The 17,317-nt window shown below is 45.4% G+C and overlaps 1 protein-coding gene across 1 annotated transcript in view; it reads right to left on the minus strand.

Annotated features, from left to right (window-relative positions):
• Positions 1-6,051, minus strand: part of LOC143276207 (beta-hexosaminidase subunit beta-like) — a 33,139-nt gene extending 27,088 nt beyond the window's left edge. Inside the window, exon 1 of the mRNA XM_076580660.1 lies at positions 5,879-6,051. Coding sequence (XP_076436775.1) covers positions 5,879-5,977 — 99 coding nt within the window. The 5' untranslated portion in view covers positions 5,978-6,051. The remainder of the gene's footprint in view (positions 1-5,878) is intronic.
• Between the last annotated feature and the right edge of the window lie 11,266 nt (positions 6,052-17,317).

Below are 17,317 nucleotides of genomic sequence, written 5' to 3' on the forward strand. Positions count from 1 at the left end.
TGTCCCCCTTTAACAAGGACGTACATCATACAGTGTTCTGTCCCCCTTTAACAAGGACGTACATCATACAATATTCTGTCCCCTTTAACAAGGACGCACATCATACAGTGTTCTGTCCCCCTTTAACAAGGACGTACATCATACAGTGTTCTGTCCCCCTTTAACAAGGACGTACATCATACAGTGTTCTGTCCCCCTTTAACAAGGACGTATATCATACATACAGTGTTCTGTCCCCCTTTAACAAGGACGTACATCATACAGTGTTCTGTCCCCCTTTAACAAGGACGTACATAATACAATGTTCTGCCCCCTTTAACAAGGACGTACATCATAGAGTGTTCTGTCCCCCTTTAACAAGGACGTACATCATACAGTGTTTTGTCCCCCTTTAACAAGGACGTATATCATACATACAGTGTTCTGTCCCCCTTTAACAAGGACGTACATCATACATACAGTGTTCTGTCCCCCTTTAACAAGGACGTACATCATACATACAGTGTTCTGTCCCCCTTTAACAAAGACGTACATCATACAGTGTTCTGTCCGCCTTTAACAAGGACGTACATCATACAGTGTTCTGTCCCCCTTTAACACGGACGTACATCATACAGTGTTCTGTCCCCTTTAACAAGGACGTACATCATACAGTGTTCTGTCCCCCTTTAACAAGGACGTACATCATACAATGTTCTGTCCCCTTTAACAAGGACGTACATCATACAGTGTTCTGTCCCCCTTTAACAAGGACGTACATCATACAATGTTCTGTCCCCCTTAAACAAGGATGTACATCATACAATGTTCTGTCCCCTTTAACAAGGACGTACATCATACAGTGTTCTGTCCCCCTTTAACACGGACGTACATCATACAGTGTTCTGTCCCCCTTTAACAAGGACGTACATCATACAGTGTTCTGTCCCCCTTTAACAAGGACGTACATCATACAGTGTTCTGTCCCCCTTTAACAAGGACGTACATCATACAGTGTTCTGTCCCCCTTTAACAAGGATGTACATCATACAGTGTTCTGTCCCCCTTTAACAAGGACGTACATCATACAGTGTTCTGTCCCCCTTTAACAAGGACGTACATCATACATACAGTGTTCTGTCCCCCTTTAACAAGGACGTACATCATACAGACATAAACCTGAATATCATGAATATTATATATATCTCATCTCATCTCATCTATCCCTTGACCCGTGGGTGGGTCGTTGGGGCACCATGGATGACTGCCTGGTCAGCTCGCGCCACCTGCCTCGGTCCTCAGCGGCCCTTTGAGTTGTGGCAAATGGCAGGCCCGTCCACTCTTTGATGTTGTCCTCCCACCACTTTCTCTGTCTGCCTCTCTTCCTCCTTCCTTGTACGGTACCCTGCAGGATGGTCTTGGCTAGGCCGTCTGATCGTGTGACGTGTCCATACCAGCGGAGCTTGCGTTCCTTCACTGTGGTTAGCAGGTCTTTGAATGGGCCAATGGCGTTTTGGACTCTTCTTTTCACTTCCTCATTTGTGATGTGGTCTTTGTATATAATGTTCAGGATCTTGCGGAAGCATCTCATTTCCAGGGCCTGGATTCTTCTCTGGAGTTCTGCAGTGAGGGTCCAGGATTCGCAAGCGTATAGAAATATTGAGAAGATTATTGAGCGCATTAGTCTGATTTTGGACGAGAGGGAGATCTTTTTGTCCTTCCATATAGTCTTCAATCGACTCAGTGCGGCAGTAGTCTGCGCGATTCTGGACAGGACCTCTGGTTTCGAACCCTCGTCTGACACAATGGCACCCAAGTATTTGAAGGAGGAGACTTCTTCCAGTTTTTCACCGTTTACGTGCAAGTTGGACGTTACGCCTTGGCTGTTGTTGGTCATAACCTTGGTCTTCTCGGCACTGATCTCCATGCCGTAGGCTGATGATGTCTTGTCAAGTTTGTGCACGAGTTCTTCGAGTTCTTTCTCTTCTCCTGCCAGGCCATCAATGTCATCGGCAAAGCGCAGGTTGGTGATGACTCTGCCTCCAATGCTGACAGTTCCCACATGATCTTCCAGGGCGTCAGTCATGATCCTTTCAAGAAAGAGGTTGAAGAGAGTGGGAGAGAGTAGACAGCCCTGTCTGACTCCGACCGTGGTTCTAAACCAGTTACCCGTGCTACCATTGAAGAGGACTGCACTGGTTGCTCTTTCGTATAGGTTCTGTATGGCTTGGATGATGTCTTCACTGATGTTGAATTTGTGCATGGTGGCCCATAAGGCAGCGTGCCATACCCTGTCAAACGCCTTCTTGAAGTCAATGAAGACGTGGTAGAGGTCTCTTTGGTGCTGGAGATATTTCTCGCACAGCAAGCGCAGGTTGAAGATTTGTTCTGTTGTGCTTCTCCCTGCTCTGAAGCCGGCCTGCTCTTCGGCGATGATCATTTCTGCTTGCGGCTTCAGTCGGTTGAGAAGGACCTTTAGCATGACCTTGCTGGGGTGGCTGATTAGGCTGATAGTGCGGTAGTTTTTGCACTGTTGTAGATTGCCTTTCTTGGGGATTGTGATGACCAGTGATTGTGTCCAGGTGGTTGGCCACTCTCCCGTCTGCAGGATCTTATTACAGATGGTGGTGAGGGCATCAATCACCGCTTCGCCTCCAGCTTGGATCAGTTTGGCGGGAATGTTGTCGACGCCAGCTGACTTCCCTGCTTTCAGTGTCTTCACTGCTGCCTCTACTTCTTCCCGTTCTTGGTTGATGGGGGACAGTTCAGAACTGAAGTGTCACCTTTGGTGTCATGGTTGTACAACTCGGAGCAATATTCAGTCCAGCGCTGTAGGATGTCTTTTTCTTCAATGAGGCATTTCCCTGATTTGTCCTGATATATCGAGAAAGAGAAAGAGAGAGAGAGAGAGAGAGAGAGAGAGAGAGAGAGAGAGAGAGAGAGAGATTCAAGATTCAAGATTCAAATGGTTTAATGACTTAAGCAACATGCTCATATCACCGTGGAAAACACGCTCCCCCCCTCTCCCACCCCTTCGAACGTTCCCTCCCTCCTACACTTTTCACAACATTCTATTGCTTTTCATAGGGAAGACAAAACAATATCTAACGGTATGTATACGCACAATCATCGTAGACTACTGCTGAGGTTGATATCTAAGTAACCCGAGGCCATCGACCCGATTACGTAGTCACAGAGAGGGAGGGGGAGAGAGAGAGAGAGAGAGAGAGAGAGAGAGAGAGAGAGAGAGAGAATATTCAAATAACATTTGTCAATTTAACTATCTTCACAATCGATTAACATACATTTCCACCAACGAATCAATTAAACAGTGGCAACATAAATCGAATGGCATTTTGCATGCTAAGAATTGGTTTTCGAAATGAAGCTTTGTATGTGAGATCATTTACGCTGAGTCACTTCGCAGTCTTAAGCTATGGTAAATAAATTTTGCTAAGCTGTTTGAATGTTGCACATCACACAAAAACGCCATGGGATGTATTTTAAGTTTCTTCACGTTTTCTTTTGTAAAATATTTCTGTCTTAAATCATCGGTTGCTGTGCACATCGACAGAAAATGCGTTTCATCTTCCAATCGGCATTTACACAAAGGACACGATAAATCTACCCCATAGTCAGAAGAAAAGCGTAATTTATGTGTTTTTATGTCAGATATGCCAAGCCTGAATCGAATGAATGTGTCTCGAAGTTTAATATTTTTGATACTTTCGAAGTAAGATTCTAAAGATAATTCAGTTTTGAACAATCTGTACACAGAATATCTTTCACGTTCCTTGATTCTTTCATTCCACCCTTGAAACCAGCAGTCAGATATACGTTCTTTATATTCTCGTAAAAACCAGTTAATCTCTTGTACCCCTTGATTAAGCCAAACAAACCCAAAACCATAAATTGTTAAACGTCTCTGGACATCCGTGACCCAGCAATCTTTACCATTGTCATGAATATTAAGAAGCATGTTGTATGATTTCTTAGGAAGTCTACTATTTTCCATTCTGGTAAGACGTAGCCAATATCGAATTGCATTTACTTTTGCATCTATCCATAGTGGTTTCCTGCCCGTTTCACCATATACCATGTCGTTTGGCGTTTTGGGGGATACATTAAGAAGTTTTTTTAAAGCAAATAAATGTGCCTTTTCAATGCGTGAGTCGTTTAGCAAGCCCCAAACCTCTGACCCGAGAGAGAGAGAGAGAGAGAGAGAGAGAGAGAGAAGGCTCTATCCTCCTCAGTTGATCTACACAAGAGTGCTATAGGTGTGCAGGAAAAGTGTCCAGCGATCGACATAAACATTGGCTTAAATTTGATACTGCTAGCATTAGTGTCATTGTATAAAGCCGTTATAACAAGCATGCCCAGGGCTTTCTTGAATGATTTATCTGTTTCCGAGTAAAGACTAATCAAAGGTATAGTTTATCAATTCTGTTCAAATGCCCTTCGAATCTGCAAAATTAGTATACAGTGTTTATGTGGAAAATAAGTAAATATCTATCACATAGGCCTACTTGTCAAAGAACAAGACAACTCATCTTTCAAAAACTAACTGAACAGTTTTCACTAAACTCATATTGTCTTTTGAAGATATTTTGAATGATAATTTCTCACTTCGAAAAATTCACGAATATTTGATTCAAAATCAAGTTGGTATCTGCCCTTCATTGATCATATTTTTGTTGTGAGATAGCACTTTTTTGTTAATGTATACTACCACCGAACAGTGAAAAGAAGTTAAACCAAAGAAAGAAAAAAGGAAGGAAAAAACCAATTACAAGAAAAAAAAAAAATCAACAAAATCTCTTTCACACACAAAATCTCTTCCTCTTTTGAAAACTCTGAACAAATTAGATTCAGTTGATATTGACCTCTTTTGGAATTCTTTTGACAAGCAAATCAGACCAGCTGAACACATGTAGCAGAGGTGTGAGGTTTAGAAGATGGTAAACGTATGGAAAAAGTACACACCCATGCAATTAAAAGATTTCTGAATGTACTATTGCATGCATCAAACAAACGTATCTGTGGAGAAACAGGAAGATATCATTTTACGTATCAGAACAGTAACAAAATGTATCAAATATTGGCTAAAACTGACGAAATGACCTATGTCAAGATAATGCAGAAACGCCAATGAAATACTGGTTTTACATGATTCTGACCATTTTGACTGGGTTTCAAACGTTCAAAAGACCTTATGTGAATCTTGCTTTTGTATTGTTTTGCAATGCCAGGGTGTTGAGGACGAATATGGCTTTATAGATGAGTTTAAAGATAGGCCAGTCTCTTGTTAAAAACAGAACTGACATTCGGAAATACTACAGAGGCTAGTGACCCATATAGATGGTTTAATTTTTTCAAAGAGGTTTTTTTCAGGCAGAACAATATTTATCATTCGTTACTGATAAATGGCACAGAGGTAACTTCGTATGATTTAGACTTACAGTGAGTGGGATGGGCAATTGTAAACAGTGGTTCTTCAGTGAACTTTTTTTTAGGACGATTTGATTTGTCCATCATGTGGAAATGATCCAGAAAATGAAATGTACTTTCTGTTTCAGCGCACAGCCCATGCAGACAAACGTAAAATCTGCAGTGCTATAAACGTACATGAAGAATAACCCGACTGACAATGATGATGTGAATCTGCTATCTGACAACAGTGAAGTCGTAGGTCTGTATTTCGGTTTGTTCAGAACAAATGTCAGTGTCATTTCCCCTTCCCGCTTTAATGCTTAACAGACAACGAAATATGTCAGTGTCAGTGTTAGTCTCTCTCTCTCTCTCTCTCTCTCTCTCTCTCTCTCTCTCTCACACACACACACACACACAAACACACACATCTACACCATCGCAACGTCACACACAAACTGAAAACGTTTACCTTCAAAGGTAGTCTTTCCGCAATGAACATGATTTCGCTAAACGCCTCAAATACTGCCACCACCACAACGAAAAGAGTTATGAAGAAGCGACGCGCCATTGCTTAGTCCTCAGGAATCTGGGATCCCAAAGATGTGGCAGATACTGGGCGCCTTGATCCACTTGAATGGTAATCACCAGCGGTGGACCACACGGCTGAAACTGAGGTACGTGTTCCTCCTTTCCAACTTGTCTGGCAAACGCACACCCCAGTCCCTGACCAATGAATTAATCTGAACTGTTTCTTATCAAGGAATAACAGCTTTTCATTATTATTATAACTATTACTATTACTATCATCATCATCATCATTATGTGTCACTCCGTGTGTTCAGATTACAAAAAAACAAAAACAAAACCAAGAACAAAGAAAGGCAAAACCCCCCGATGAATTTGATTTTTACTGCAACTACTACCACTACTACCACTTCTACTACTACTACTGCTGCTGCTACTGCTACTGCTTCAGCTGCTGCTGCTGCTGCTAACAACAACAACAACAACACAATAATAATAATAATAATAACAACAACAACAGCAGCAACAACAACAATCACTTATTCAGAGCTTTTTCTCAAATGGAGCTTAAAGCGCTTTAGATGTACAAAACCCTGTGAAATAATGAAATAAATCAATCTGCACAAACTTCAAACCCAAAAGAGACAAGAAAAAGAAGACAGGCAGTGTGTGGAGGAAACAGGAGAAAGCAGACAGACCACCTGACGACACGACACCCAGTCACCTTCAAGCTGGCCTCTCCCTGCCTGACACATCATGCTCAGCATTCTTATGCAAACATGGTTTCTGTACGGTGTGGTGCTTGGAGAACACCGTCCTGGTTTAACCCACGGATACAAAACTGACTACTCATGGTGGTAGACTTACAAGGTACGCTGACACACCCCGTAGCTTTTGGGACTCCCAAGCATAAGCGGATTTTTTTTTCTTAATCTTTGTGGGAAAAGAAAAAAACAGAAAACAAAGAAAGAAACAAACAAAAAACACGTTGGGAGTGTGAATAAACCACGTCAATCATTTCGTCATATAATGTAAACAAACTGCAACATTGACATTTCACTCAAGAAAAGTGTGCGAAGTCAGAAACATTCTGATGACTGACCGAACACACGTGTTTATCATTTGAAAACGTTTTTTAAAAGTAAAATGAAAAAAAAATCAGCTATGAATGAACAGTCAGCAGTTGACTGAATCTACCAAGGAAAGCAAAATTTAGTCCTGGCACATGTTACCAACAGCGTCATTTACCAAGGCAGTGAAGGGCTTTCAGTTCACCACACGGACGGAAGCCGTCATGACGGGAGGTCAGCAAAACGCTGACATTCTGAAGAAATGCGAAAGTAAACCTGGAGGACCAATGTTCACATGACGTCCATTGTTCTGTAAGAAAACACTTTGGCTTGTTGTTGCTGTTGTTGTTGTTGTCAACATGAATCTTCGGGAGTGGGGACAGTATTCAGTAACAGACCTGCCTATATTTGCAATGAGATTCTTCCACTGCTAAAACATTCACAAACAACTAATCACTTTAAAAGGGAGGGATAAAACACCCAAACGAGAGCATTAGGTCGGGATCTTTGGTGAACAATGACACTTAAACTGCATGCTTGTCCATCACTGAAAGACATTGGATGGGGCGTTTAAAGGCTGTGGTCTGCCATTGGCCGTCACCACTGCTGTCAACTGAACGCCAGGCATGGAGCAAAAGTTTAATGTAGCAGTGAGTGTTGACCTGACGGAGTGGAGCCGACAGTATCATGGCAGGTATGTTCCTCTTTCTGTTGTACATGGGTGATTTGATCCATCAGTGTGGTGACATTGAACTGAACCCCGGACCTCCTGAACGAGACCCTTTGAGACAGACACCACTGGACAGTGGTGGAGAAAGACGAACCAGCACTGACCTAGTGACAAGTGAAAAAGTGAGTGATGGCCTCACTATGAAAGACGTGATGTCAATACTGACCGGCTACAATGCAAGATGACTTGAAAAAAATGACATGACAGATTGGAAGAAGTCTTGTTCTGACTTTAAACAAGAAGTGCATCGTATAGCCAGTAATGGGAAGAGTTTGAGGGAAGAAAATGACGCATCGAAAGAAGGAAACTGATTTGAAAAAGACAGTAGGTCTGCAGAAAATGGTGGATGATTTGGAAGGTCGATCAAAGTGCAGAAACTTGATTATCCACGGTATACCGAGAGAGAAAAACGAAACATGGCAAAACTGTGAGGAATTAGTCAATGAGATGCCAGGAGATAAGGTGGAAATGTCAGACACAGAGTACACTGAGTGAATGTCCATCCCAAGTCCACCACGGCTGCTTGCTGTACATTTTACAAAGACTAGGAGAAGATTATTAAAGAAAAGCGCAGGCCAAAGGGAAGTGGTGTACTCACTGGTGAAGATGTCTCTGCAAAAGTCAGGAGCAAATATCAGGAACAAACTAACCCCCATTTTAAGGCAGCCACAGACCGAATGAGAAAAAGTTACCATGGTATACTATCACTTCGTGATCGAGGGGAAATCATTCTACCTAGACAGCGATGATAGCCTGAAAGAAGCTACACAGAATTTCGGCCGGCCCGTTAAACCACTGAGTCTATAGTCCTCTAAAAAATTTAACATTTCAGTGAAAGTGCCAGTTTTTAATCAAGCCATGCCTACAACAGGGACAATTTTAAACTCAGCACCGGGTACAGACTGTGTGTGTGTGACACTGGGGGCCCAGCGGTGGCTGGCAACGAGCCAACCAGACCTGTGTCAGACCTGTGTCAGATGACAGTGAACTTGTTGCCGACAGGGAGGGTGGGAAGCATGGCGACCTGGTCACTGTGTAAACTGTCTTCCTTCACTGAAACATGTGTAGCGTGATGTCAAAACTGTAGGATGCGGACTTTGTTATGTTTGTTTCATCTTTTGCTTTTGTTTGTCTTGATGAGACTTTTGTTGATAAGTTTGAATCCAGTTTAATTAAAGAACATAAATAATTATTGTTTGTGAAACCAGCAGTCAAGTTGACGCGCCATGGACGACTTTCAGGGGGAATAATTTGCCTCGTGCGAAGTAACTCGCGCATTACGTTCGTCACCTGACTGATGACAATGTTGTTGTTTTTTCTGTATTTTGTGCTGGATAAAGATTTCAGCCACTTCTATAAAGACAAATTATTCGTATGTGTGTATATACCCCTGAAAAGCCACCGCACTATGCTGTTTGTGACATTGATAATGGAATCAGTATTCCTGAGGAAAGTATTGTAGACAAGTTGTCTGTGATTAATGGTATTGACATTAAGATACGCGGTGACTTCAACGCAAAGACTTCTGATCATTCCCCTAAATTTCTGTATGAAAATAGACCACACGAAAATTACAGTTAGGATGATGAAAACCAGAAGAAACGACGTTCTCACGATACACTGTTGAATTCCAAGGGTAAGAAATTATTAGATATGATCACTGCATTGGGATTGTACGTATTGAAAGGCCTAAGGAACAGCCACCAAAATGGTCGTTCCACATACATACCTGATCAAGAGCAGCACTGTGAAGTATTACCTGGCTTCTCTTCCCTTCTCCCAAGCGGTTCGTGACATTTAACACGTGGTGTATTGGAACAGAATCATCTCCCTCCTTTGTTGTGCCTTGACAAGCACACTGATGGCACGTCTACCGATAGTCCTTCAATGTCAACGAGAAATGGTTCACTGATAAATATAGGTGGAATATGTCACACGCGCAAAACTTTACTAACTTAATGAATTCAAGAAAAGTAAATGAGGAGATTGACATACAATCATACTTCAATTTAGCATTGAGTAAGTTTAACCAACGCGTTAAATACCGATCAACGTGCACGAAGAATAGGGTTCCTGTCATAAAAGAGACACTCAAAGAATGGTTTGATCAAGACTGTAGAATAACTTAACCAAACGTGCGGAGGCTCTTCAGAGAACTATGCATACCTCAGACAAAATTGACAGGTTGCATTACAAGAAAAGATTATAAAGAAACCCACACAAAAACCCCAAACAAACAAAAAACACATCACGGGAAAGGAAAGAACACGAAGAATTACTTCTAGAGGAACAGTTCAAGTCAATGTCACGAGTTATTTTGGGAAACGAATAACAAAGTGTCACGCAAAAAAAGCACCCACACAAAAAACAACCCCCCAAAACTGCCAACCACAAAATGCTATATCAACAGATCAGTGGTTTGATCAGCAGCAGCAGCAGCAGCAGCAGTAGTAGCAGTAACAGAAGTAGTAGAAGTATTGTCACAACATTGTTATGATACAAGAAGACAATTTCCGTCAAAACTCTGCTCGTGTTGTCAAGCAGAGCCACAGAAGAACTCCAGCTGAGGAATGAAGCTGTGTGCAGAGGTGGCCCGGTGGTAAAGCGTCGGACTAGGAAGGTAGTGTCCATGGGCTCCATTCATCTACACACCGGGATTCAGGTTTTGGGGTTGGTTTGGTTTGTTTGGGTGCTTGTTTTTTTTGTTTTTTTTTTGTTTTTTTGTTTTTGTTTTGTTTTCTTGCTTTTTGTTGTTGTTTTTTGTTGCTTTTTGCTCCCCATCCACTAGACCCTGAGTGATGGTCAATGCTGGTTTTTCAAATAAACTGAAGGCCCGTTTGCAGCATGAACCTGGCGCACGTAAAAGAATCCACGACAAAAAAACAACAACAACAACAAAACCAAAGAAAAAAAACGTGTGTCCTGGGCGAAATTATGCAGAAAATCCACTTGGAGAGTAAAACAATTACACTTATAGGAAAAATGTGGCGCTGCACTATGGCAAGGCGCTCTCCCAGGAGACAGCATGGCCAATTTCACAGGGAGAAATTTGTTGTGCTGAAATAAATACAATACAATTCAACACAACACAACACAACACAACACAACGCAATGCAACAATGCAATACAATAAACACAACACACCACAGAGGAAACACAGGAGAGAGAGAGAGAGAGAGAGAGAGAGAGAGAGAGAGAGAGACAGACAGACGGACAGACAGACAGACAGACAGACAGACGGACGGAGGGACGGTCAGCACGGCTGGACGAGGTCAGCTAATTACCGCTGTGTCGGCCTGCTTCCGCTCTTGTCTCCCCTGTCCTCTGTGCCACAGGTCAGTGCAGTGCTGGTGTGTGGGACATCTGCTGGTGTGTGGGACATCTGCTGGTGTGTGGGACATCTGCTGGTGTGTGGGACAACTGCTGGTGTGTGGGACAACTGCTGCCACAGGTCACTGCAGTGCTGGTGTGTGGGACAACTGCTGTCACAGGTCACTGCAGTGCTGGTGTGTGGGACAACTGCTGTCACAGGTCACTGTAGTGCTGGTGTGTGGGACAACTGCCGTCACAGGTCACTGTAGTGCTGGTGTGTGGGACAACTGCTGGTGTGTGGGACAACTGCTGGTGTGTGGGACAACTGCTGCCACAGGTCACTGCAGTGTTGGTGTGTGGGACAACTGCTGGTGTGTGGGACAACTGCTGTCACAGGTCACTGCAGTGTTGGTGTGTGGGACAACTGCTGGTGTGTGGGACAACTGCTGTCACAGGTCACTGTAGTGCTGGTGTGTGGGACAACTGCCGTCACAGGTCACTGCAGTGCTGGTGTGTGGGACAACTGCTGGTGTGTGGGACAACTGCTGTCACAGGTCACTGCAGTGCTGGTGTGTGGGACAACTGCTGGTGTGTGGGACAACTGCTGTCACAGGTCACTGTAGTGCTGGTGTGTGGGACAACTGCCGTCACAGGTCACTGCAGTGCTGGTGTGTGGGACAACTGCTGGTGTGTGGGACAACTGCTGTCACAGGTCACTGTAGTGCTGGTGTGTGGGACAACTGCCGTCACAGGTCACTGTAGTGCTGGTGTGTGGGACAACTGCTGGTGTGAGGGACAACTGCTGGTGTGTGGGACAACTGCTGTCACAGGTCACTGCAGTGCTGGTGTGTGGGACAACTGCTGCCACAGGTCACTGCAGTGCTGGTGTGTGGGACAACTGCTGCCACAGGTCACTGCAGTGCTGGTGTGTGGGACAACTGCTGGTGTGTGGGACAGCTGCTGCCACAGGTCACTGCAGTGCTGGTGTGTGGGACAACTGCTGCCACAGGTCACTGCAGTGCTGGTGTGTGGGACAGCTGCTGTCACAGGTCACTGCAGTGCTGGTGTGTGGGACAACTGCTGGTGTGTGGGACAACTGCTGCCACAGGTCACTGCAGTGCTGGTGTGTGGGACAACTGCTGGTGTGTGGGACAACTGCTGGTGTGTGGGACAACTGCTGTCACAGGTCACTGCAGTGCTGGTGTGTGGGACAACTGCTGGTGTGTGGGACAACTGCTGGTGTGTGGGACAACTGCTGGTGTGTGGGACAACTGCTGTCACAGGTCACTGCAGTGCTGGTGTGTGGGACAACTGCTGGTGTGTGGGACAACTGCTGTCACATGTCACTGCAGTGCTGGTGTGTGGGACAACTGCTGGTGTGTGGGACAACTGCTGGTTTGTGGGACAATTGCTGTCACAGGTCACTGTAGTGCTGGTGTGTGGGACATCTGCTGGTGTGTGGGACGACTGCTGGTGTGTGGGACAACTGCTGGTGTGTGGGACAACTGCTGGTGTGTGGGACAACTGCTGTCACAGGTCACTGCAGTGCTGGTGTGTGGGACAACTGCTGGTGTGTGGGACAACTGCTGGTGTGTGGGACAACTGCTGTCACATGTCACTGCAGCGCTGGTGTGTGGGACAACTGCTGTCACAGGTCACTGCAGTGCTGGTGTGTAAGAAAAACCACTCCCTGTCCCTGGTCACTGTCAATGGTTACACAACTGCTTACTAATATCTACAGTTATGCACAAAAACGACTATTACTCACAGTTTTTCACAGGCAACACCACACAAGTTGAAAAGAACGGTATTTCTGCTCATATTATTTTGAACTTTGTTGTACTCTGCAGCTGAAGAGCACGCATATCTACGAATGAGATAATCATGGCTTTTCAAGACAAAGAAAGCAAGTTTTTGCTGTTGTTGTTGTTTGTTTGTTTTGTTGGGTTTTGTTGGGTTTTTTTTTTGAGGGGTGGGGGGTGGGGGGGGGCGTTTATTTAATTCCTGTTTTCTTTTCCTGCTTGAGGTGAGTGTTGATTTCTTTGGGGGAAATCCTCGGGGAGTGTTTTCTTTCCAATGCAAAAAAGACTGAGATGTCGTTGTTTTTCCTGGAAGTTTTTTTTCCCTCCTACACCGGTACATCTTCCCTTTTCGATTCGTCAGATCCATGTCGGTGTCAGAGAGAGAGAGAGAGAGAGAGAGAGGGGGGGGGGGGGAACACAGACACACAGAGACACAGACACACAAAGACACGGACACACAGACACAGACACAAACACAGACACAGACACAGACACTGACCACACACACACACACACACACACACACACACACACACACACACACACACTGGGTTTGGTGGGCTGAGGCGTAGGGGGCGTGGGAGGATCAGACAGCTCTGATGGCCTTAAAAGGGAATTGGATCTTTAACCATTAACTTTTTAACCATTGGATCTTTAACCATTAATTTTTTTAACCATTTGGATCTTTAACCATTAAATTTTTTAACCATTTGGATCTTTAACCATTAATTTTTTTTACAACCATTTGGATCTTTAACCATTAACTTTTCAACCAGTTGAATCTTTAACCATTAACATGTCAACCATTTGGATCTTTAACCATTGACTTTTGAACTATCGGCATTCCAGAAACAAAACACGTGCTGTTTCCTTGGCTAGACACTTTGACAAAGCATTCCCAACACGTTCTCTGTAAGTTGTAAGGCATGTTTCACATCTGTGATTCCTCGGTTTGCTGAAACATTCCTCCAAGGAACTGTTGAGGGAGGGGGAGGGAGGCAGAGGGGGGACAGAACAAAGGACGGACTGTTGACGTTGAGGGAGGGGGAGGGAGACAGAGGGGAGACAGAACAAAGGACGGACTGTTGACGTTGAGGGAGGGAGAGGGAGACAGAGGGGAGACAGAACAAAGGACGGACTGTTGACGTTGAGGAGGGGAGGGAGACAGAGGGGGGACAGAACAAAGGACGGACTGTTGACGTTGAGGGAGGGAGAGGGAGACAGAGGGGAGACAGAACAAAGACGGACTGTTGACGTTGAGGGAGGGGGAGGGAGACAGAGGGGGGACAGAACAAAGGACGGACTGTTGACGTTGAGGGAGGGAGAGGGAGACAGAGGGGGGGACAGAACAAAGGACGGACTGTTGACGTTGAGAGAGGGAGAGGGAGACAGAGGTGGGACAGAACAAAGGACGGACTGTTGACGTTGAGGGAGGGAGAGGGAGACAGAGGGGGGGGGGAGACAGAACAAAGGACGGACTGTTGACGTTGAGGGAGGGAGAGGGAGACAGAGGGGGTGGGGCAGAACAAAGGACGGACTGTTGACGTTGAGGGGAGGGAGAGGGAGACAGAGGGGGGGGGGGGCAGAACAAAGGAACAAAGGACGGACTGTTGACGTTGAGGGAGGGAGAGGGAGACAGGGGGGGGGGGGCAGAACAAAGGACGGACTGTTGACGTTGAGGGAGGGAGAGGGAGACAGAGGGGGGACAGAACAAAGGACGGACTGTTGACGTTGAGGGAGGGAGAGGGAGACAGAGGAAGGACAGAACAAAGGAACAAAGGACGGACTGTTGACGTTGAGGGAGGGAGAGGGAGACAGAGGGGGGACAGAACAAAGGAACAAAGGACGGACTGTTGACGTTGAGGGATGGAGAGGGAGACAGAGGGGAGACAGAACAAAGGACGGACTGTTGACGTTGAGGGAGGGAGAGGGAGACAGAACAAAGGACGGACTGTTGACGTTGAGGGAGGGAGAGGGAGACAGAGGGGGGGGGGGGGCAGAACAAAGGACGGACTGTTGACGTTGAGGGAGGGAGAGGGAGACAGAGGGGAGACAGAACAAAGGACGGACTGTTGACGTTGAGGGAGGGAGAGGGAGACAGAGGGGGGGGGGCAGAACAAAGGACGGACTGTTGACGTTGAGGGAGGGAGAGGGAGACAGAGGGGAGACAGAACAAAGGACGGACTGTTGACGTTGAGGGAGGGAGAGGGAGACAGAGGGGAGACAGAACAAAGGACGGACTGTTGACGTTGAGGGAGGGAGAGGGAGACAGGGGGGGAGACAGAACAAAGGACGGACTGTTGACGTTGCAGAAGGAAGTGGAAAACCCTTGTCAGAGACCAGGTTGTCACTCACACAGGACAGGCCTGGAGCTACGTGATCACCAGCTTTGGTGATGTGCCCCAGTCGATCTTCACAGAGTTGAGAGAACATACATGTGAACACACACACACACACACACACACACACACACACACACACACACACACACACACACACACACACACATTGATGAACTTCAAAACGATATTCTGAGTCTCGGTGATTGGACACAACTGAATCACATGTCTTTTAAATGCACAGAAAATGAAATGCTTGTATGTATGTGCGCGACAAAAGACAAATGATTAAACATAACTTCAAACCATCAGAACTGAAGAGGTAGATTCTCATATAAATCTGGGTGTCTTTATTGACAAAGATCTAATCAGACTGGTCATACGAAGTACTTCGGTAATCGACACATCAACAAAATACTTCGGTTAGCGAAAATGATAAGTATGATCTTCAGATCCTCAATGTCCATTCACAAACTACTCTCTCTCTCTCTCTCTCTCTCTCTCTCTGTGTGTGTGTGTGTGTGTGTGTGTGTGTGTGTGTGTGTTCAGCACACTGGTCCCCTCCGGCAGATCCTGCAGGACCTGGTGACAACGTAGGACCACTCAGCCCCAGTGGCCCCCTCACCCTCCCCAACTCCCGGAACCCCCTCTGTCTTCTGAGGTGCCGGTGTAAGGGCTGGAACATCTCCCAGGTGTTTGCACCTTGGAGGACAATTCGGAGTGTGGAAAAAAAAAACCCGATGGGAAAAAAATAAAGAGAATTATACGGAGACGACATAGGATACGGACATTCTTCTTCTTCTTCTCATTGTTGTTGTTGTTGTTAAGCGCAGGTAACACGTAAACAACACATCCGTTCATTCAAAATAACTTTGCAAGGATTAAAAAAGGAACTATAGAAATGATAATTGAAATCTTTCGAAGACTGCAATCTGAATTGTCTATGAGGCAGAGAGCAGATTATATGCCTGATGTGATTGCAGTGTCGTCCCCTGAGGACTCTTCACACATCCCGGCATGGGCAGTGACCTGTCATCCCCTTATGACACGTGATCCAGACACCACTCATAGTTCAGAGCTGTTCTTAGTCCTGGAGGGGAAATGTCACGGTACAACGACTTCCCTAAGCAGCCACGTAGGATGAAGTAAAGAACAGGAAGACAAGAAGACAACAAAATGTACTGTGAAAAGAAAGAGAAGAAAAAGTGTTGACTAATAGATTAGCCTACTCGAAAACAGTTTATCTTTGCACCTCACTCATGCTTGGGGATGTTTAGGAGGGCTAGGGAGAACTGGAAGACATGTAATGTATATGCACAACAGGCGGTCTTCCTGGTTAGCGCCGACTGACAGCTGACATAGGCTGTTTAGTTCTTTTTTTCTGCTGCTTCTTTTTTTTTACCCTTTATTGTTGTGTCTGTAAACCTTTCATTAACGGTTTTCATGACAAATGAATATGATATTCACACACACACACACACACACACACACACACACACACACACACACACACACACACACACACTTTTTGTTTTGGTTTGGTTTGGTTTTGGGTTTGTTTGTTTGTTTTTGGCTGCCCCATTATCACACCGTTTCTGTGGCGTTAAATCCACGCCGCTCATTCCGAGTCCCCCATACATGGCCTACAACCGGGTTCGTCTGTCAGTACCAGTGCCGACAGTCCACAGGGAACCATCAATGTTAGGTCGCCAGGAGGCCACACACCAGAGAAGACCCTGCACTGCTGCTGAGTCACTTCGATGGTGTTGGGTAGTGCCTGTTCTGATTTAACGTCCCACCACCTACTAAGCCTCCGACTGACAACAATAATGGCTTAGTCGCAGAGCCAGACTGAGTGAGCGTCTCCCTCAGAGTGGAGGCAACCACCACGTCCCTCCAACGACAGTCCCCATGAATCTGCCGACACTGAAGACCTTGACAAGACTCATTCCAAGCGCGGAAGTGGAGGGGTATTGAAACTGAGATCACCATGACAGCAGGGCGTGAAGGGCCACATAATTTGGGACTTTATATTGATGATGAAAGAAGAGGAGGAGGATGAATATGCCGATGATGATGACGACGATGTTGCTATGGAGGTCCATTTAGGTTTGGGACTACGTGACAAGG

The sequence above is a fragment of the Babylonia areolata genome, chromosome 31 (genome assembly GCF_041734735.1).
Source record: "Babylonia areolata isolate BAREFJ2019XMU chromosome 31, ASM4173473v1, whole genome shotgun sequence".
In the NCBI taxonomy this organism is placed as follows: Eukaryota; Metazoa; Mollusca; class Gastropoda; order Neogastropoda; family Buccinidae; genus Babylonia; species Babylonia areolata.